Source organism: Lathamus discolor, chromosome 1, assembly GCF_037157495.1.
Source record: "Lathamus discolor isolate bLatDis1 chromosome 1, bLatDis1.hap1, whole genome shotgun sequence".
NCBI lineage: Eukaryota > Metazoa > Chordata > Aves > Psittaciformes > Psittacidae > Lathamus > Lathamus discolor.
Window position 1 is genome coordinate 32,050,363 of NC_088884.1, and position 23,407 is coordinate 32,073,769.

The 23,407-nt window shown below is 43.1% G+C and overlaps 1 protein-coding gene across 10 annotated transcripts in view; it reads right to left on the reverse strand.

Moving 5' to 3' along the window:
* Nucleotides 1-19,535, reverse strand: part of MAGI2 (membrane associated guanylate kinase, WW and PDZ domain containing 2) — a 731,950-nt gene extending 712,415 nt beyond the window's left edge. For all 10 annotated transcript variants that reach the window (XM_065666957.1, XM_065666908.1, XM_065666937.1 and 7 more), the window contains exon 1: nt 18,931-19,535. In XM_065666957.1, the coding sequence (XP_065523029.1) occupies nt 18,931-19,231 (301 nt within the window). In that variant the 5' untranslated portion in view covers nt 19,232-19,535. The remainder of the gene's footprint in view (nt 1-18,930) is intronic.
* Between the last annotated feature and the right edge of the window lie 3,872 nt (nt 19,536-23,407).

Sequence of the window (23,407 nt, forward strand, 5' to 3'; positions counted from 1 at the left end):
AAATAAAATAGATAAATTACAGAATTATAAAAATGCAGAGGAGTAACAATGCAACACAGAGATGTACTTTTGGCCAGGTATCTTCCAAAGTGTTCACATACCCTCAGGAGAAAAATCTAGTGCAAAGACAGTAATCACAAACAACATTAATTTCTACTACTACAGTTCTGTTGGAAAGGAAGGAATTAAATTCTCTGGAACTGCTCCAGAGGCCAAACATTTGGCCATAGGTATTACAGAAATGCTTAAATAAAACCTTTACACACATGACACCCTGGTGAAAGCAGAAGGATAAGGCATGCAGTGAGAACCCTCCTTACCTCTCCCAGCCAGAAAACAGGAACTATTCAACTGGAAAAGTACTAAGAGCAGAAAAGACACTTCCCAGCTAAGGGAAAAGCCCGTATTTGCCATGCAGTTAAAAACAGAAGGAAGACTCCGTAAAAAACATTTGGTATCCCTGCCCATGGCAGGGGTGTTGGAACTAGATGATATTAAGGTCCTTTCCAACCCTAACTGTCCTAAGATTCTATGATTCTGTGATTCTATGAAACACCCCCGGCTTGATTATTGTCTCAAAACTGACATAGGAAACACATGTAGAGAAAATGCACAAATACACCCCTGAACTAAAAAAACCCCACAAACAACCAAACAAATAAATGTATCTCTTATTTACCCAAGATCTGATTCAGCTTTCAGAGTTTAGCTTGCAAGGATCAGGTCAATACTGAGTAATTATCAATTACATGACTCTAAATCATATTAGTATGCTACCCCTACTGCTATTGCACGCAAATATACCACAATTATTGTGTTACCCTCAGAACATCCTTCTGAGGAACAGGCCTATTATTAGTTTAATACTCTCTATGATTTTATTAGCATTGGGGAACTAAGGCAGAGGAGCTGAGAAATTTATTTAAGGTTTTCAGAGGACCAGACAGAGCCCAGATCTCCTGACTGCTTGCCTAATCTACTTACATATTTCAAAAGCTACGTCACCACACATTTCAAACACCTCATTGAAAATACTGAAACTACTAGTAGAATGGACACTTCAAAGCAGGTAACAAACACAATACTGACATTATCATATCTTGGCGCTCTATCAAATGAGATCTATCATAAACCACTGTTCTTCTGTCATGAATATCATATACAGACCCTTTTATGTATACAGATGCATATAAGAAACTACAAAGGTAACCCTTCAAAAAGCGATGCGCTGGTCTGTCTTAGCATAGTACAAAGGGGTTATGCAGCCCATCTCCAACTGCCCACCCAGATGCCAGCACCCAAGCCCTCAAATGGCACAAGCACTACTCTCCCTTCTGTTTGTTCTTTTTTTTTCACTTAGGGTTTTGCTGGGATTTTGGTTTGGTTTGGGTTCCTTTGGGAGGTGTTTATATTTTTACTCCTTGAGACAGTATCAATCTAAGCTCTTCAATGCCATGGATAGCAACAACATAGTATTTCATATGTCGAACTATTCTGGCATTTGAGCTATAGAATAAAGCACTCATTTAAAACACAGAGTAGAAGTGTGAAAAGAGCTAAGAGCTCCAGTATCTTTGAAACACAGTGAGATTATGCATGTAACTCCTTTCAAATCACAGGACCAAAGACTGTGATACAGATCAATGTTTATTCGATCGATGCTGAACATACTCTAACGTACCAGTAAGGACAAACACATGGGATCAGGGAGTTGCTCTGGATTCGCTTTGACATAGTACAGAAAAACTGAACCTTTTCCTCTAATAAAATGAAAAAAGCATGCCCCATTGTGGCAGTCACAATTTCTCTGGGTAACTGGACAGTGTCTCACCACCCTCATAGTGAAGAATTTTCTCCTATGTCTAATCTAAATCTCCCCTCTGTCATCTTAAAGCCATTCCCCCTTGTCCTGTCACTACATGGCCATGTCAAAAGTCCCTCTCCAGATTTCTTGCAGGCCCCCTCTTAGGTACCGGAAGCTGCTCTAAGGTCTCCCCTGACCCTTCTTTTTTCCAGGCTGAAAAAGCCCAACTCTCTCAGCCTGTCTTCATAGGAGAGGTGCTCCATTCCCCCTTGTCCTGTCACTACATGGCCATGTCAAAAGTCCCTCTCCAGATTTCTTGCAGGCCCCCTCTTAGGTACCGGAAGCTGCTCTAAGGTCTCCCCTGACCCTTCTTTTTTCCAGGCTGAAAAAGCCCAACTCTCTCAGCCTGTCTTCATAGGAGAGGTGCTCCAGCCCACAGAGCATCTTCATGAGCCTCCTCTGGATTCACTCCCACAGGTCCATATCCTTGCTTAACAATATTTGGATAAAAAGGCAGGTTTTTATTTGGAAATCTCTGGTTTTGTTGATTTAAATCAAGTTCTTACTGTTACTTTTAACTTAAGCACTTATGCATTAAAAACACACTTTCCCCAAAGGATTTTGTTACCAGATTCATAAAAATACTGAGGAACATAAAATATTTTTAGACCAAATGCATCTATTTCCTCTGCTGAGCTGATTTATTTTGTATGATGGACAACAAACAGTGAAACTCCCCAGCTCTTACATTGGATGCTATCTTTCTTAAAAACACAACTTAAGAGTCCTATGCCAGGATACATAATCTGAAAAGATGGCAATTCTCATGCAGTAGCACCAGCACTGCAGACTGACAAATCTTTTGTAGCCTGTTCAGCAACAGGATGGAATTACTTAGAACTGTCTTCCATTCCTACCTCTTTTTTCCCCTCGTTCCTCACTTTTCTTTGCTGGCCAGATTATTCTTTGTGTTTATAATTAGCAATTACAGAAATACTTCACAAACCTTCCTGGAAAACAAGACAATCCAAAATTTCCTACTTTCATAAACAGTTTTAAGACAGAAACAAATTACAGGTATTGCTTGAGGACTGCTTTAGTAAGCAAAAGTTGATTATAAATCTTTAAAACACAGCTCTAACACATGGTAATGCAAGATCTACAGGCAGTTGCCTGGCAATTCTCCTACAAGAGAAACACAAAATATTCAACACTGTACTGTGAACTTGGTAATACTGATATGAAATTGCCCCGAGTAGTTGATACTGGCACATGAAAATAAAGCAAAGCTCAGCAAGACACATGAAATTCATGCATTTCCAATGCAGTTCCAACCAGCATAGCATAAATCAGCATGGGCATGTAATTCTTGGCTGTCTTGTTCGACATAAGTGAAGCAGAAATTATGTGTTGTTGCAGGTGTTTTGCAAGCAAACATGACGCCCCGCTGATGGTTAACAGACGGACTCTTTTCAAAGGAAAACGAGCTGAAGGAAGATCTCCAAGCTGACTAATAAAAACACCCAGGTGGAAGCAGTTATGACCATCCCTGCACTGCAACAGTCAACAGCATTGTGTTAAGATGGCACTGGAAACAGGCTGCTCCAAGGGGAACTAGGGGACGTCTCCAGCAGGCTCGTGAAGCATCTCTGGGGATGACAGCCACTTCCAGCTGGGCTGGTTGCCGGGCTGCTCAGTATGGGCAGCTCCATTTGGCTCTGACAATGTGTATCTCAGCCTGAAAGCGACACAACACCTGCAGTTTATGCTGAGAAATCTTCCATTTCTAGCCCCTCAAAGCCAAATTCTAAAGTTATATAACCTATAATATTGTCAATCAAATTGATTATTTAATTTTGCAACTGCAGGGGTTTATTTCTTACGCAGAGCCGAGGATGCACAAAATACCTTTTGGACTTAAAGATGGTGCCTCTCTGCTACAGGTCTCTGACTTCTGAAGATATGTTTTACATAAAATTCAAAGCATTCCAAGCAGTCAAACACCCCCTCCAGTGGGCACAGCAGAGCAGCAAGGGGAAAAAAGGGCTGGAAAAGAATCTGGTATTTGCAAAGTCATCTAGACTTCGCAAGAAATTTTTACCATTTGATTTAGAAAACAATCACCGCAATTTCAATAGATACGCTCTTCATAACAGTAAAATGTTGAAAAATCAATCCCAAATACAAAGGGATCCTTGACTTGCCAACCTGGATGAATCGTCTTGGTTGTTTTTTTTTCCCCTTCTCTGTTCTACTGCCCCTCCGAAAAACTCCTGTGAAAATGATTCACTGCCTGTCCATCCCCTCTAACTGCAGGCTGCTTTCAGGAGACAGCAGTGTGAAAAAAAAATGAAGAAGGCTATAGAGACACTGGCAAGGCTGTTCCTGGACATGATCAGAAATTGCCTCTCAGCAGTGACACACACTGCTGATTTCAGAAAACACACATGAATAAACACGTGCATAAACTTTTGACTCAAAGCAATGCCACAGTAGTTCTGTCATCCATCAAATCTTAGGAGATAAACATGATGTGATGTTGGCTCTTGCTAGAAAGGCTTCCAAACCTAAAAGCTGCAACTAATTGGTGATTAAGTAGATAGCACTCTTCTCCCTGTGCATAACCAGTGTCCAAGCAATGCAGCAGGGAGCACTTGCTCCCATGTTAGACAGATGTAACTAGGCTCAGAAAGACTGGTCAGACAACAAAGATGCTGTTTGGAAAATAAAAATACAAATTGAAGGGTTGGCATCTGCTTTCATTTTATGATTTTCAAAACTAGGAGAAATAAGGAAATATTTCAAATATTAGTTGAGGAACTCTTAACCATGTCTACTCCCACAGCAAGGGTCACTGGAGATTACTGTACAGACCTGCTCCATGGTCAGTGAGTCAGATTAGGAGCCCATTCAGGTTACCCGCTTGCGAGCATGTTTTCAGGGAGCACTCTATGAGGCCCTATATGACATTCCCGGAGGGAAGGATCAGGTCCTTCAACACTGAAATAGCTATCCACTACTCACTCGTGTTTGGGGATGTTGCTGGACGTATTCTGTGCAGCTTCAGCTACCCCATCTTTCTAATGACACTGTGAGGCACACACGCACAAGAAAAACAATATTCTTCAGCACAGAATGACCCCAACACCCCTCAAATACAGATATTTTCATCTCCTGCTACCAGGACACACAGCATGTCTGAAAAGCCTGATCACTGGCTGAATTCAGGACAGCGAAGAGCTGGTGATGGTCCTGGAAGGGGAACGATGCCAGTGCTGTTCTGTCACGTATAGCTTGGACTATGCCTTTACAGGAGTATGGACTGTTAACTCTAGTGCCTGAGCCAAAGTCCAGCTCATCTCGCGTATTCCCTCTTGAGAGAGGGTGCACAGAACATCACACATTTTCTTCACTGAACTGATGCGTGTTATTGCCATGCACTGCAAACCAGCTGCCCTTTCTCAGGCCAGAGAAATCAGCTTTTCAATTTTTCCTTTGTCCTTAGCCCTACAAATCACTATACCTGTAAGAAGCTTTGGTGATTAATTATGCAACACAAGACAACAGTGTGCTCATGATCAACTTCAGGACCAAAGTCCTATCACAGTCTATATAACAAAGAGTGCAGTACAGTGCACAGTACTACATGGCTGTCAAAAGGAAACGAGAGTTTTTTCATCAGTTCAGGTGTCCACGATGTGCTGCACCAGTTTTTGCCAGTTTTATTTAAAGGACCTAGAAGTATCATGGTACATCAAAGTGGATTACAAAAAGCACTGAAGAACCTCAGCTGGATGTCATCCTTAATGTTACACTACTCCTTCCTCCTGAGAAAGGAGGGTGGATTCAGCACAACCTAAGTATTGTTCCTTGTACACGGCAAAATCCTACTCTGTTCTCTCATTGACCATCTCTTTCACTGTGCATAGCCCCAGGCACTGAAAGAGGAGGACATGGAGTCCTTCTAGAGGATCCTCCCAGTGACACGTACTCCAGCAGCTCAGGCAAGACATTTCTCACACCAGGTAAGTACTAGGGAGGCCCCACAACCTTTCCTCCATGCCAGCCTTGACAAGGGGAGTGATAGGGAAGGGCTTCCAGTGAGAAATGAGAAACCAGTGCCAAGGAGGAGGTGAAAGCGCAGAGAGACAAACAGCTCACCCCAGAGGGACAAAAGCACAGAGCCACAAAGTAGAACCTTTGGTGTAACTGGAACTCAAATGGCCTCAACAGAGCCCTGTCTAGTATTACCAGATGTCCTAGTAACATCAGGACAGTCCACTTCTCCGTGATTCCTCAGCAATTTGGAGGGATGTTATCTGACAATCCTAAAACCTTACCCTAGCTTCTTGCAGGCTGCGCTAAATCTAGGATTCTGACATTAACCCCACTCAGTTTGGATCAAAAGAGGGCAACATCAAGGCTCTGAAAGAAGCCACCATCCAGCAAAGCCTATCTGAAGTTCCCAGCACTGTGAAAAGTGAGAAGTTCCCACTGGGGCTTTAATCAGTATTTTGTACGTGTCACTTTGCAAACCAAGCTTTGCTTGTGGTAACACTTTTCAGAACTTTTTGTATTTCCAAAACAAATTAGGTGATTTTTAAAACAAAAAATAAACAAAATGGGGGGGGGGGGGGAGGATATACACCCCAAAAACCCCTCAAATAAATTATTTAGAATTTGCCACTCATCATGCAGCAGCTTTAAAAGGCATGAAGAATTTTAACCCATCTCTCATACAGTGTGCTTGATGGACCTACACGTCCAATTAGCAAGAAAACATAAATATCTCATTAAAATATATAAATGTGTATTACTTTGGTTTCCTACACTTCACCACTTCCAGAATATTTCTGAAACGCATTTTATTTTAGGAAGCAACACTCCATCACATGCTGTCCTCTGTAAAGACCATTGCACAGTTGTGCTTCTTTGTTATTTTTGCTATTGACAAAGTTTCTGCATTACACCGGGTTTCTCATGGAATTTAAAATAAACACCTACAAAAATATTCTACTCAGACAATCAACAGAAACCCTCATTGAAGAGGAGAACGTTGACGTTTTCTTCTTGTGTGCCTTCAGTTGGATGCATAACTTCTTGCATAGACTTTTAAATTACATTGCAGGGTTCTTCACTCTGTTATTGATTGACCTGAGATTTTTGGCAAGTCATTTCACCACTGTGCAGTTCTGTCTCTTCCTACCTATCCGCTTTGTCTAATTAGCCTTTACAAACCCTTTGGGGCAGCAACTGCTTCTCACTGCCAGCTTATAGTATCTGTCTCCATGGGATGTGATTTTGGTTGTCTTGATAGACTAAGAGTAACACCCATGTTTTAAAATATTAGGTTTTTAAAGAATAAAAACCAATTGGCATTGAAGCAATATAGTGCCGGTTCTGTTGGTAAACCATACCTATTTAGACATATCCTTTCCTTCTAAAAAGCCAGACAGGCTTTACATAACAGAACAAACCACACCAAAACAAAAACATACAAAGACAACGCACATGGTGAAAATAAAATTGTGAAACTCAGTGATTTCCCAGGAGTTTTTAAGAACAACATCTTACAGCCTAGATCAGAAGACCAAAGATGTGAGAAGTTTTGCGCAGTCCCAGCTTCCCTCCCACACTGAAATTTGAGGAGGCTGGTGAGGGCACCAAGGGTAGCTCCCTTTTGGGGGAGCCTGAATAAGCTCTTTTTGTATAGGATTTTTGAATCTGGAAGCTATTCAGATCATTTAATAACATGAGTAATATTAGTGTCTAGAGAGATACACATGAAGACTTCTGTTTCAAAGTCCTATCTGCAAATCTCTTTCCCAGCAGTATCCTCCTCACTAGCTGGACAGATAGAGAGGGATGAATTCTGCAGCTCACTGCAACCGGTTTCTACAGCAATTGGTGAGAAAGTCGCTTACTACCGACTAGAAATCTACTTAATATTGACATGAAATAACACTATTGGATCCCAACTGGATCTGCCACATCTCCTAACAGAAACTGATACTGCTCTGGTCGTGTGCATGAGGTGCTTTCCCAGGTACGGGGGGGAAAAAAATCTTCAGTTTCTTCAACTTTCACATTCAGAAACACTTCATTTTATTACCCTTAAAACACACACACAGACATGAGTCCCCGTCAAGGAAAAGCAGCTGTTACACTTCTGCAAGTCAGATTAACCGCACACAACCCCCCTAAAGTATTTCACACATATTTAAAGGAGACATTTTTAAATTTTATGGGTTCATCTGTTCTGAAGAGTATTTCAGTACATTAGTACCACAGGCATGACAAAAAAGCTCAACATAAATAGGAATCCAGAAGACCTTTTAATTAATATTTCAATTACTGACTTTTTAATTAAAAAAAGCCAACATCTTGATTTTACTTTATTTTCCCCACAAAACCTCCAGTTCTGTGATGCAATTCTTTTCCTGAAATCTTTTAATACTATTTTTACTGGAAAATTACCAAATAGAGTGAGTGTTGAAAAAGCTCTTTTTACTGGCTTATCAGAAATTCCAGTAATTATTCTAGAAGTTTACAGAGGGAAAATGTTCTTCCACAAGTAAATGAAGCAGATAAAAAGAAAAGCTAAATTCATCATGAAATTTATTCTCTGTACACAGTTGTCCTGGATTCTCCTCCCCATCCCACTCAGGGAGTGGAAGGAAAGGGGGGCTGAGCGAGGGGCTACACAGCACTTAGTTGCCTGCTGGGTTTAAACCACAACCATAGCTAAGGGGTTTTGAACAGGCTTCGCTAGCAGTAGCTGAAATGGAAAGACCGTGAGAAAAGAGACCTCTGCTACCAGTAACAGAAGCTCCATGTTAGTTGTAACTAGTTATTTTCTCTTAAATTATATTGCTCAACTTTTATCCACCTCACAGCTTCTATCACCAAGACTGAAAAATTGTCAACTTGAGTTACAGATCCTATGTTAAAATTAAACAGAATATTTCCAATAACTATTACCAACAAAGTCATTATGGCTAACGCTGAATTTACGGTGAATACCTCCTCACATTGCCATAGAAACTAAGACTCCCAAGTTGATATTGTCATGCTAGAACAAAAAGGCAGCTCCTCTCACCGAAAGGTTTCAGGCTTCATGCATCACACAACAGACTGATGTAACAAACCCACAGAGACAGCAAAATCAAAAATACCTGCAAAAACAATCATTGTCAATATCATGAACAGGAGTCACAACCCACCTCCTGGTACCGTCAACAGCAGAGTAGGCATCAAAGTTCATCTGAGCTTCAAGGACAGTCTCACAAAAGAACAGTGCAGTGGCTGTGCAGGAAATATGGGGTTAATTATACTTTACCTAAGCAAAGCACACAATAGTTTCAACAAAGTGTTCACCTCCTGCCTCAATACTCTACAAGAATTTAGCAGCTGCTGCTCCCACTCCATAGGGCTGCACTTCAGTGATGAGAGCACGTAGGTGCTCTATTAGGTTATTAACTCTGCCACAGGACTCTGCCACACTTTGAAATATAAAATGCTGTTCTTATAAAAATACAAGACAGAGAATTAAAATATAATAAGATTAATCCTTGTTTATACTAATGTACCATTTTGGAAGCATAAGAGAAGCTTATGTGACATTTATTAACACAGATTTAGTACAAAGGACTTAGGTGAGAAATAACAGACACTAACACAGCCATTTAATTTCAAGAAGAATCAGCCATGTAAGTGTAACACATCAGAAACTCTTCAGTACTACTTATACAAGGTACAAACAACACCATTCCTCAGTTTTAAACCTGAGTTTAAAATCAAGCAAACAAAAAATGCGTGTGTCATAAAAATTTATATGTGAAGCGGAAGCCCCGGAATTAGACTGATGACCCGCTTTTGATTCCTTTCAGTTTCTATAGCACAAGTTAGGTGCGACTTCATGAAATGCTTGTATTTCATCCAAAATATGCAGATTAATGAAGGACTTCCATGAAGGAAACAAAGCTGAAAGATTAAAAAAAAAAAAAAAAAACTAAACCACATAAAATTTGCAATTTAACAAATCATATTCTACATTTCATTTTGCGAAATGCAAAGACAATGTGATATATGCAGATACCAAGATTAAAGAAGTCAGTAATAAAGGACAACTTGTACCCATTTGTAGGACTTCCACTCTGGAATACTAATGTTATATTAACACAGCTACACAATTTACTTTCTAATATACAGTGCAGAAAATTCTGCTCATTATCTTCCTACTACTATTTTCCAGTTGTTCTGCTATTCATAGCAAATCTATGAGAACTGCTCATAACTATAAAACCTATTTCTAGTTGCTTTCTTTCTGCATACTGAGGACACAATATTGCACCTATTCTGAGTTTTTAAAAACAAACAAACTCACTACGACTCTGCGGACAGTGAATAATCTCAATTTTGTCCTCAGTGTTTGACCTAACAGACCTCCAAAGGATAACCCAAGGTGATAATCTGGGACTCCGGGAACAATTTAGTATTTCTGGATAATTCAGTGAAATAATGCCATCACGGCCTACAGAGACTATCGTATGTTGTCAAGGCTGTGTCACACATCTCCCAGACCAGGGACAATGGGAGATTGCTATACCATGCTTGCTCCCACCAGAACAGGAATGATGGGGAATCATGGAATGCCAAAATTCTGGGTCAAAACAAGTTTCTGCATGATTTCTGAAGTAAATTCAAGCACAGAGGGTAGAAATATCTTACTGGCACAATAAACTAGTTGGTGTTAATGCCAGACGTTGGTGGCAGGTAGGGCTGTATGGCCTATAAAAAGAAAAGGTATACGGGGGAAGCTCCTTGAAGTACACTGATTTGAACTAAGGATTACTCAGGACAGAAAAATGCGATACAGACATGTAAGGAGACATTATTTCATCTCACGTATTCTTTTCTGTTAGCGGATGTAGCCACTCTGTTTTGTCTACAAACCATGAAACACATCCTTGTTTTGTTCTTGTTTTCACATGGCTCTGAACACCTGAACTGCAACTCTTCCTTCCCAAGATCAGAGGTCTGAAAAGAAAGGTGCAGATATTACTTAGTGCTTGTGCGCTAGCAATACTTCTGAAGACCAATGACACCACAACCGTTTGGGTACCAGAGGAGGATGAAGAGTGGTAGTAAATGGAGTTCAGTCCAGTGTGGCGGGTTACAAGTTTTCTCCAGGGCTCCATACTGGGCCCAGCTCTGTTTATAAACTTTATCAGTGATCTGGATGAGGACGTTGAGTGCACCCTCAGCAAGTCTGCAGACACCACCAAGTTGCATAGGAGTGTTGACCTGCTTGAGGGTAGAAAGCTCTGCAGAGAGAGATCAGGACAGGCTGGATCAATGGGCTGTGGACAACGGTATGAGGTTCAACAAGGCTCAGTGCTGGGTCCTGCACTTGGGCCACAACAACCCCAGGCAATGCTGCAGACTTGGGGAAGAGTGGCTAGAAAGCTGCCTGGTGGAAAAGGACCTGGGGGTGCTGACTGACGGCTGCTGAACATGAGCCACCGTGTGCCCAGGCAACCAAGGCGGCCAAGAGTATCCTGGCCTGTATCAGCAATAGCGTGGCAGCAGGGCCAGGGCAGTGATCATCCTCCTGTACTGGGCGCGGGTGAGGCTGCACCTCAAATCCTGCGCTAAGCTCTGAGGCCTTCATTATATGAAAGACATTGAGGTGCTGAAGCGGCTCCGGAGAATGGCAATGAAGCTGGTGCAGGGCCTGGAGCACAAGTGTGATGGGGAACGGCTGAGGGGCCTGGGGTTGTTTAGCCTGAAGAAGAGAAAGCTCAGGGGGAACTTTCTTGCTCTCTACAACTGCCCGACAGGAGGCTGTAGCAACATGTCAGCCCCTTCTTCCAAGTAACAAGTGACAGCACAAGCGGAAATGGCCTCTAGCTGCTCCACGGGAGGTCTAGATTGGATTTCTTCACCATAAAGATTGTCAAACACTGGAAGAGGCTGCCCGCGGAAGCGGCGGAGTCACCATCCCTGGAAGTATTTAAGACACACATAGATGTGGCACTTAACACATGGTTTAGTGGTGGACTTGGCAGTGCTGGGCTAACGGCTGGACTTAACGATCTTGAAGATTGTTTCCAACCTAAACTATTCTGTGATCCTATGACTTCAATGTATTTTGAGGAACCAAAATGCACATTCCCTGTGCTGTTTTTACCTGGGCTAGAGAATCTCCCCAGGGCTGTACAGTCTCTCTTGAACATGACAGAACATCTGATTTCTAAAAACAGCAACATTTTAGTTTAATTATCTCTGAGGCTTTTTCTTTGGGCTTTCTCTCCCACATTTTACTTTTTCAATTTTCTTCCTTGTCTTACTTTCCTTCTTCTTGAGTTCATGCATTGTGGAAATAATCAAAGGCATCCAGAAGAAATGTCTGAAGTGGATAAGCAGAGTGAAACAGCATTATTGACATACTACTCACCATAACCTGTATAGAAATCTGCTGTGTTGACAGCAACATACCTTTTGATTAACCTGTATGGATCCTAGAAATCTACACGTGCTGACTGGGAGTTCAGAAATAATGCATTTGTGGTTCACTGACACACTAAAAAAGGTAAATACCACGGCAAGTATGCACAAACATCGGCCTTCTGTCAGCTCTCCTTCTAGTGAAGAATCCAAATTATGAATAAGAGGCTTGAATAAACGATGAAACTTGTTTAGGCAAATATTAAAATAATATTCAAAATGTAAGAACTGTTTTAGACATTTTCAGTTGTTAAATCCCTTCACTCTCTTACTTTTCTCTTGCTTCTGCCATTCCATTTTCCATTGTGGTAGCTTTGGCCTACAGTGATAAAGCTACACAAATGGCCAGCAACACTATTACACCTTCTTACTGGTTAGATTTCCACGAGGTTGAAAGAAAGACAGTTCATAAAATCAGGTGTTCTGAAAAGAAACTGCTGGGGTCACAGCCCCTGTAACTTTAGAAAATTCAGCTAGGGCCAGCATTGCAATGACATTCAGCAACAAAACCCGAAGATAGACACTTTTCCACCAAAATCAATACCTTCGAACTCTGCGCTACAGACTGCACCTGCTTGGGTAGGCAGTCTTATGTTAACGTTCACAATCATTTTGTTTCCTACTGCAGCATACTGTGCCATACTGCACACTGCTTGCCCACAAGACTGAATGGGTTCATTGTCACTGTCATATAAATATGCATCAAAATGTGTATGAAAAACATTCTAGATTAGTACTGTAGCCCATACATATCACTATGTATTACATTCTTGTGTAGCAGTACTACACAGTCTTACACATTCTCAACCTACAAAGTTCCACAAATAGCTTTCTAAAAAAAAAAAAAAATACAGATATGCATGTATCATAGAATCACAGAATGGTTTGGGCTGGAAAGGACCTTAAGATCATCCAGTTCCAACCTCCCTGCCATGGGCAGGGACACCTCACACTAAATTATGTTACCCAAGGCTCCATCCAATCTGGCCTTGGAACACCACCAAGGATGGAGCATTCACAACTTCCTTGGGCAACCTGTTCCAGTGCCTCACCACCCTCACAGTAAAGAACTTCTTCCTTACATCTAACCTAAACTTCCCCTGTTTAAATTTGAACCCATTAGCCCTTGTCCTCAGTGAAGAGTCCAAATATACTCATGTATTTATAAACACATATTATATATATGGAAGAAGAAAAAAATTACTTCCAGAAAGTTAATGCAGCCAAATGATAGCATTATGTTCTTCAACACTTGCCTTGATGCTCTGCAGCAAAAAATGTTTCCCCTTTCCTTTTTTTTTTAATGTTTATACTGCTAAGAGGAAGAAGAACAAGAAACATCTGCTTCTGCAAGTACTGCAGCACTTTCCTCTCCACCGCCCTTTCTAAATCACAGTTATGTCCACCTCTTCACATAAATCCCTTCTGAAGGAGCACTTTCTCCATGTATACTTCTCCATGTATACCACTTCTTTTATACAAAAAATGTAGATGAATAATTTATCAACTCTTTCATGTCATGAAAGGAGCTCCTCATCTATAAGGAGTAAGGAGAAGATCACAAATACTGAAAGCAAGAGCTCAGAATCTGTATCTTTCATTACATACTGAATTAGTGCAGGTGAAGTTATAGAGTGCATAAAATAAGTCAGATGCAATTTTACACCCTCATACAAGTACTTTCCTTTGATGTCAACAGCATCAACAGATGGACAAGTGTTAGTGCAAGATGAACTTTACCATATGTGACTCAACAGAACTAAGCACAGCACCCTCAATTATTTCATTTCTTCAAGGAAATGGTGCTCTAACAAAGTCATGGCTCCATCCTTTAATGGCACACTGATGGATATAATTCTACTGCCAATGAACCCACGGAGTTCCTGACATGAAACATCACAATCTCTCTGGAGGAGCTGAAGAATAAATCACAGGCTACATGAGTCAGAAGTCAGCTTCGATGCTCTTTAAATTAAGATGGACAGGCATAAGAATGACATAAAGTAATGGTAAAAAGAGAATTCTGAATTCAATTTCTAAAGTAAGTAAAATCCTAAGGAGCACAAATTAGGTCTGAAGTACAGGTTACTTTCAAAGCCTATGTCTGCATTAGATAACAGCAGTGCAACCATGCAGGTTTTCATAGTTGAGTTTGGTTTTTGCAAGACCCTTGTGATTTTATTTTTTTTTTTAATTTATTTAGGAAAATCACGCAGCTTTCTATTGTAAAATACTGCTCTATTAGCAAGGAAAATATTATCCAATACGCAATTCTTGGAAGATACTAAATATTGATACCTGGGAAGAAAAGACACCAAAAGACAATTTGTATGCATAGAGTATTTTAATGAACATACAAAAGAATTACTGATGAACTTAAAAAGAAAAAAAAAATCTTAAAAACATAATTATACACAAACCCACTACAAGGCTACTAAATCACTGAGCCACAGATCACTGGGTGATGGGACGGTACTGTCCTGTCTTCTCACTCTTCGCTGGGAACCACTGTTACCACTACAAGGAATAGGATGCGGAGGATGCAGGCCTCCAGTCTGTCTAGACTTGGCCACTCTTGTATCCATCCTAATGAGGGTCCAAGTCTTCTCCTGACTGGGAAAGTACCTGCAAATATGCCCAAGTTCACCTACAGTTAGCTAAACATTTTTGTGTACGCTTACTGTTAAGTCAATTATGAGACTGAGAAAGTAAAACTGGTTTTAAGTTCCTCCTTACATTACATGTACTACACGCCTTTTTGCATAAGGAGTTACAGCATTGTGGGTTGAAGCATAAAGTCTGATCAGAGTTAAATCAAACATTAGAAAGTGAAAAGAATCAATATTATTTGTATTCCATATGGTCCAACCACTAAATAACTAAAAGTAAATGAAAATGTTCAGTTAGACCACATGGTTAACTTAGTATGTACGTGTCAGACAGCAGCTCCAGGACAAAATCTGCTGCAGTGCCCCCGAGTTCCAAAATCCTGATCTTCAGGCTGTTCCTTGGAATTCTGCTGAAGGCATCTGTGGAAGTTTATAATTCCATGCAAAGACTAAGTATCTTAGTTTATGCAGTACAACTGAGTTGGCTGTTCTTGCAACCCTTCAAACTAAAACCAAAGCTGCATTGGAATCTTGTGCACATCATGGACCTGTGTTGCCTACTGATGGAATCTCTAGAGAAAGATATTGTGGGCCTGAGATGGCAGTGATGAACAGACAGTGGAACTGGAGAAAACATTGCTCCTCACATGACTCTTCCCCGTGTGACTACTTATCCAAATTAGGATGCCTTTCCTTAACACATTGCTACTTTTACAACTACGCATCTGTGCATCTGTGGGAAGGAGATAGTACTTAATCTGAACTGCTCTGCATGTAAAAACAATCACATTTGAAATTCAGAAGTATTTCTTTCAGAAACAGTAAGGCTCTTCTCTTCACCAGAGAGAGTAGAAGGTCAGAATGCATAACATTTGCAAATATGCCGAACTACTTTGACTGCTTTCAGTTCTGTCATTGAAAGGGTATATATTCAAAAAAGCATTTGACTTTACAGAGGAAATCCTGCCTTTTTCATTTGATGTCAAGGACAGCTTTGCCATTGACTTCATCTGGGCCAAGATTTCACCCCATGTGTTTTAAGAGAATCTCTGTGATTCTGCCAACAGTAGCACAATAAGTGTCTCACGAAAAAAAAAATGCTAACAAGAAAACCCAAACAGGAAATAGCTTCCAAGGAATACTTCTCGGCAAACTCTTACAATTAAGATTAAAAAATAACAACAATAATGGTTCTTACAATCTTTTCTCCTCCTGCAAAACCAGGCAACAATTTCCTGCATTAAAACCTTATTTATTGGGTGTCACACTTAGGAGAGTTCTATGTCAGATCATATTGTGGAACTGCTAATTATCTCATGATGTTTACTCCTCCTGATGATATACAGCAACTCCCACATTGTGATTGTTTTTTTCTACGTTAGTATTTTTAGCTCAGGATGTTCAGCTCATATAAACCAGCAATATTCCACTGGACTTTCTTAAAAGAAGTATTTCCCTTGTAATGTGGTAAAAGATGAAGTGTTTTATTATTTCAAAAAGGGGGGCCTTTATTCAAACATAATGTAATCAAAAATCATGAAAGCACCTTTATTTTCCATACTTCAACACAGCTAACTCCTGCAAACTGAATTAGCCATTCCCTGACTTTATCTACATGTGAATTTTCATTACTGAAATATCAAAACTTTCAAACAAGATAAATACTCACAGTCTCTTAAGCATCACATCATAAATAGTAGTGTCCTACCTCCACATTTCTCTGACTTCATTCCTAAGCAGCACTGAAAAAGCAGCTACCATCACATGGTGCATCCAAGGTCATGGTATTCTAATTGACAGAGATATCATTGATAAATTACCCAGAAACAACGATTATAGAGTCATTAACCTTGTTCCAGCACATGAAAGGTGTTTCATAATTAAAAGGAGAAGAAAGTTACAAAAATATATACAGGTTTTACTGCCCAGGTTTTCTTCTCCTACACACTACTGCAAAGTACTGTTAGGAAATAGTAATGTATTAGGGAATAGTAACCTGTTAGGGAATAGTAATGTGTTACCATAGACGCCTGCTGTCTGTGCTTTGCAACCAAGGGGTGCAGAGATCAGACTGAATTACACTGGAGGAGGCGTAGGGTAGTAAAATACACAAACCAGTGACCTTTTAAAAAATAGGAAGTTGGATCCAGAAGGCCTCTCCCTTTGGCAAAGTGAAGGATGCTGAAGCACAAGAAAGATCATTCCAGCCAGGAAGTATCTCTCAGTCCGAGAATCTATGCCAAACTGTCACTTCCAAACACACAGTCATTTGCCCAGTGCTTTGACAACATGCATTAAAAGTGTAATGGATTGCATACTGAAGTGAAACTTTAGATAGATAGATAGATAGATAGATAGATAGATAGATAGATAGATAGATAGATAGATAGATACTAGGTGGAATTTAGAATTCATCCTCTATGTCTCACTGAAGAAACTTTCAGCTATCCACAAACTAAAAGCCTGACTAATGTCCCTAATTCGCTGTATGACAGGTATCTTTATTAAGGGTATACACATTAATGAATAACTGCTGAGTGCTTTGACTTAAGAGAAATATTAGAACAACAGTGAAGAGGTGGCAGAGAGACTGTTTCACACAGTAAATGACTGCGTACCCTTATCTTCTTGATATTTCCACTGCTGCATCTTTTTGAATCCTATCACATTAAGACCACTCATGCTAAAATTATTACTAAAAAGAAACTACAGAGCAGGTTTCCTGGAGTTCAGGTGCCCAGAGATGTCACTATACTGAAAGACAGAATCCACTGTACTCCTTTCTAATCTTGAACTACTGTGTCTCCCTGCATTGCCTGACTACAAAGATACAATCTACAACATATTGCACAACTTACCCTAAAGGACAAACAGAAAAATCCCAGATCATGCCTGTATTTAGAGGTTTGACCTTATGCATATAACTGAATACATCATAAAGTACATTCTGAAGGCCTGAGTGAAAGTCAGATTCTTTCTACTGATTCTGCTGCGGTTGGATAAACCGTTAATAGGCATATCCTTCAAGCATCCAGACTTGTCACAAATGACACTTGGAACAATAACCACGGAACGTCAAGGGGAACTCTCCTGTATGTCCTCTGAGCAGAGGCTGCAGCCTACAGTTACGAAGCACAGGCGCCTCTGATACACAGCACCTAACATCTTCCCACCACAGAAAACCCCACCTTTTTCGAGGGCGAGCTCAGCGCCGGGCTGAATGGTGTACTTTAGTGATTCCAGCCGCTGCACCATCCACTTCCAAGGAGCACCTACAAACTCGTTTCCCGGCGCAGTTAACAGCTCCTGTGCTTGAAACGCTACTGGGCTAGCAGAAACCTCCTTACAAGCGTTCAGCTGCAAACAGCCCAACTCAGCATAGCTTAAAGAAGCCAGAAACACACATGTAAACAGCATCTGTGGCGTCTCTTCTTAACTGACTTTCCTGGAAACATATTAACCTATTACAGTACTTCGAAAATAAACAGGAGAAGCAGAAGAGAGGCAAAAGTAGATCGCTCCCTCCCGAAAGTTTCCTTTCGCTTCTCCCTCCCACTTTCGCTGCTCTCCACGTACTCTCGAATTAGCGATCGCTTTCGCCGGTATCAAATGAATGACTTCTCCGCTCATGACATTCGAGAGATGCTGCGGCCGCCCTGGGTGCCCGCGGGGACCGGGCGCGCGGCGCACACCCCCAAGCTCAGCCGGCCGGCGCGCAGCGGAGGGGAAGCCCCGCTCCGCCGCCGCACCGGCCCCGGCAGCGGCATCAGCCGGTGCGGGGGGTGCGGCCCCTCCCGCCGCATGGCGAAGCGCTGCCACTGACGCACATTTAATTCGCCGGGCTGCGGGCACGGCGCGGCGCCGCTCGCATCCTCCCCCCGCCGGCGGGCAGGGGGAAAGTCAAACTGCAGCAACAAAGTTGGTCCCCCCCGTTATCCCCAGACCTGCCCCGGCCCCTCCGGGGACTGTGGGGCACCGGAGGTGGGGGGGAGCCCGTGCCCGCCTTACCTTGCTTGACGCACTTGAGCCGGATGGGGTCTTTGCAGTGCTTGATCACGGCCAGCACATCCCTGATGGTGAGCCCGGCCACAGGAGTCTCGTTCACCTCCAGCAGCAGCTCCTCCGGCACTAACTTGCTGCCGCCCTCATAGGCCACCTTGCCGGGCTTCACCTCCCCCAGGTAGGGGAACTGCCCGTTCTCGGCGCCCCCCTTCAGCTCGAAGCCCAGTTGCCCCTCCGGGTTCCTCACGATCACAATCTCGTGGACTCGGCTCGTCCAGTGGCTTTTCTTCTTCAAGCCCTTGGACATTGCCGTGGGGATGCTCTGCCCGACTCCCTCCCGGTATATTCCGTGCTCCTTCCCTCCCTCCCTCTCGTCCCCCCCCTCCCCGGGGCAGCCGGTCTCCTCCGGGGCAGGCTCGGGGCGGGCGGGGAGCGGCCGGCCAACGGGAGGGAGGGCGCGGCGGCCCCGCGGGGCTGCGGAGCTGGGTCGGGGAGCGCCTCGCTGCCCTCTCCGGCCGGCTTTAGCTGATATCCATGGCAGCCGCGGCGGCCGGGACCCTGCGGAGCGTGGATGTACTAGTTGTAGAGAAACTGGCAGCGGGGAGGGAGGAGGGAGGGAGGGACGGCCGCGGCGGGGGAAGAAGGGGGGGAGAGGAGGAGGGCTGTCGGTGTCGGTGCCGGAGCGAGGCGGGCGCTGCCTCGCCGCTCCCGCCTCGCCTGACCCGGTAGTGAAGGCCGAGAGAGAGGCTGCCTGGCACGGCCGGCAGCGGGCGGAGAGCGGCCCGGCCCGGGCGGGGCACCGGGCGGGCGAGAGCGGCGACCCCCGCACCGGCACACCCCGGACCGGCCCCTGCGACAGGGGGCGCCCGCGGGCAAGATAGCGTGGGGGGTCCTGGCCCGTCCGGGAGCCGCCGCGCCGGACGAGCCGGCAGCGGGCCTGGGGTGGCGGGCGCCGGACGGGTGGTCCGCTGGAGTTGGGGAAGAGCCCGAGGTGGAGAGGAGGAGGGATGGATGGTGCGGTCCCTGTTCTCGTGGTAGGGAGGGATGCAGTAGCGACAGACGGGCTATAAGTTGTGCCACGAAAACAAAGTGACAGCCGTTCACACGAGTGTCTCGGTGTTACAAACGCTTGCTGAGAGGTTTCCTTCCGTTCAGAGGTCTCACACGCCAGTTAATTGAGTTGTAGATGGGCACAGCTGTTCGCGCAGGTTACTAGCACAGGACACAGGAGCTGGTACCCAGGGGGTGTTACTACACCTGGGGAGGGTGTAACGTGGAGAGCCGTGGCACTTCGCTCTGTAAAACTTACCATCTGGTTCACCCAAACAACTTACTTGTTGTTCACCACCACTCAGTTTGCCGTCTGCTCCTTGCCCTTAAACCCCAAATGACCTTGGTGCCCAAGGACCGACACTCCCAGCCTCCAGAGCCTTGCTCTCCCGAAGCACCGGGATGCATGTTGTTCTGCAGGTGATACGCACCCCGCTCCTCCTGTGGGCTCTCTCTTTAATTAGTGCTGTCATATGCCTGACACGTGTGCAAGCAGTGGAGTGTAGCAGTTGGCACGTCTTCCTGAGAAGCTTGCCTTGCCTACAAAAAATAGTTTCCATCTGAAGGGGAGACTGACAAAGCACAGGCAGAGCAACCTCCTGACTTTCGGAAGCGTGGTTTCTGTGCCTGCAAGGCTGTAGGGTCCATGAAGGCAGGGGTCTGCAGGCAGGGTATTGAATGGGGGAGGCGGGAGGAATGTAGCGTGTGTGAAGGCACATGATTTAAAGCTGGTCGGATATTTTTAAGATTTCCATTAAAGTGACTCTGCAATGAAATTTTTCACAAATTGTATTGCTGTTTTCCCTCTAGGTTCCTATGGAAACAGGCCTTTATGTGCTCATGCTTGGCTGTGTCTCCTTTACTTCTCCAATAACTTTTGAAGCTGTTGGGCAGTTTCACCCAAATCTATCTCAAATATAATTAAGTTATTTCATGAAAATAGGCAGCTGGGTAGGGCTGAGAGATCCTGTAAATGTCCCAAAGGCTGTAACATGAACTTGCCTCGTATTAAACAGCGATTCACATGGCTGAGAGACCGTATAAATGTCTGGGTAATGAGAAAAGTTTCAATTACAGCTCATTATCAGCCTCAGTGTAAATCTGTGGGAAACCAGGGTTCTTCAGTTCATGTTCTCCCAGCATTAATTGTGTGACATCCTCGTGCACTCAGAGTTGGAATAGGCACATGCAGAGAGGAAGAAAGCAATGAGAAATTACTAAAGTCTGTATCCTGCTAGTCATTTCACCTGCTTTGCTGTGTGGGCCTGGCCAGTGGTGCAAAGCTCTGTATGTGAGGGGCTTCGCAAAGGTGGGATTAAAGAATAAAAAATAAAATAAAAGTTAAAAATTAATTTAAAAAAAACCCACCCCAAACAAGACCACACAAAACTGGAAATAAGAGATCCATAAACACGGACAGCTGAAGACGGAAGCGGAACTGGAAAGGTAATTTGACTTGACTGGAAGGTACTAAGGTTTTCACTGGTGTGACAAGCATTAGAGTAATGGTCTCGTTTTCCAAAGACCATCAGGAGTGTCTAGCTGTCACTAGCAGCAGTGTCTCTGGTCTGGACAGAAGTGGGCTAAGATACTCGGAAAGAGCAAGAGAGTTAGTATGCTTGTTTCTGTGGCTCTGCTCTTGAATTTTGTCTTGCTTTTTAGCCCGAAAGTGGGGTAGGAAGCAAATGGCTAAAAAGAGGAATTACAAGTCATAGCATCTTGTTATCCTTCAGCTTCCCAAATGTTGCCACAGTCGCTTCTTTGCTGAATCCTCTGCTCCACTAAAGCCCACTCTGCTTAAGTGGTCACCATTTCTCACTTCAGAATTTATAGTCATTCTGCTGGTATTGTATCACAGATGTTGATTTGTCTGCTAATTAAATTTCTAAATCACCCCGTGTTCACCACAATGTATGTGCAACAGTGAGACATCTGCCAAAAAATGCAGGTTTTAGGGCATACATCAGGAAATACTTGAAATATTCCTAGGAGAAGGGAGGGAGGGAATCCCATGGGTGTTATTTTCCTTTTTTTAGGGGTTTCCAGGAATTCAGAATGTTTTAAGTGCTCATTACCATTTTAAGTCAGATGACGTTAACATGAGGTTATAAGTATATGCCTTGTTAAACAAGCGGGGGCACAACTCCTGTCTTAAAGGACTTACAAGTCATAGGATTTCTGATTTAACGCATTTTGAGGACAAATCCAGCTGAATGAACCTTTCATTTCTAACCAATTTAGGTAGTTTTATTCATCTGAAATAATACCACATAGATCTGGTGGAAGTGGTGGTTCAGTTGCATTAACTTTGACTTCTGAAGGTGGGCAGCAACATGAGCCAGACCCGGCGCAGGCATCCACAGTTTGGCAGAGAATCACAGAATCTCAGAATGGTTTGAGTTGGAAGAGACCTTAGAGATTATCTGGTTCCAGCCCCCTGCCATGGGAGGTGAAAGGAGCTTTAGCAGTTTTCCCAAATCAGAGCCGCGTGTTAGTTGATCTCATACCAGAAAAGGATGGCAGTTTTCAGGTTCAGAGACAAAGGCTGGTGAGTGGAATGGCAGGTAATACTTGTTAAGGTCAGGACAGAGCAAAAGATACTGTCATTAGAGGATGACTGAGGGATACAGTATTCCTCTGCAGCATCCTTTTGTAGGGGGCATAAATTTTAGAGTTTTGGGTTGATTGTGTATGGATAAAGTCTTGCTGCCGTATCAGTACTGGTTTATGTTCTTAGGGGTTTAGGGATATGATGCCACTAATGGAAATGCATAGTTTGCTTTGGTCTTCTATTTGGAAATATACTCTGAGGAAATTAAACCTCGTATAAGGTCCTTTTGCAGCAACCATACTCTTTCAGATAACTTTGTTTCATTTTTACAGTGATAGAGGGGCAGCTGTAAAACAAGATTATCCTTGGCACTGACAGAGCAAGTGTCCCAGCATGTGGCTGAGGGGGGAGAGATTGCAGATTTTCTGCCTGACCCCTGAAGACCCTGAAAAGGACTTTGTTGCTTGCCAAGATTTTCCTGTTAGTCCCTTCCTCAGGGCTTCATCTCAGGAGGGCATGAACTGGTCCTGAGCATGAATGTAAGGGTATCTAACACAAGGGATTTCCTATGGGTAAAAGTAACAACCGCACAAAATGAAACACGTTCACCGAATACAACACAACTGCCTTTTATTATTCCTTTAAATCTGAGCCTGTAAACCCAGGAACCAGTAAGTCACTGTACTTTTGGGAGTAAAGTTGAGCACATGAGTAAGCTGAAGTGTGAGACTTCAGTAAATAAATGTATTTTGTGGCTGGAAAGTAATCCTTCCTACTGCAGCACTACAAATTCAGTAAAAAGGTAACTGAATTCTGCCTGTATTTTCAGTATGCCACATTTCTGGGTAACTGAATTCCTCAAATAGGAAATGATGTATTGCA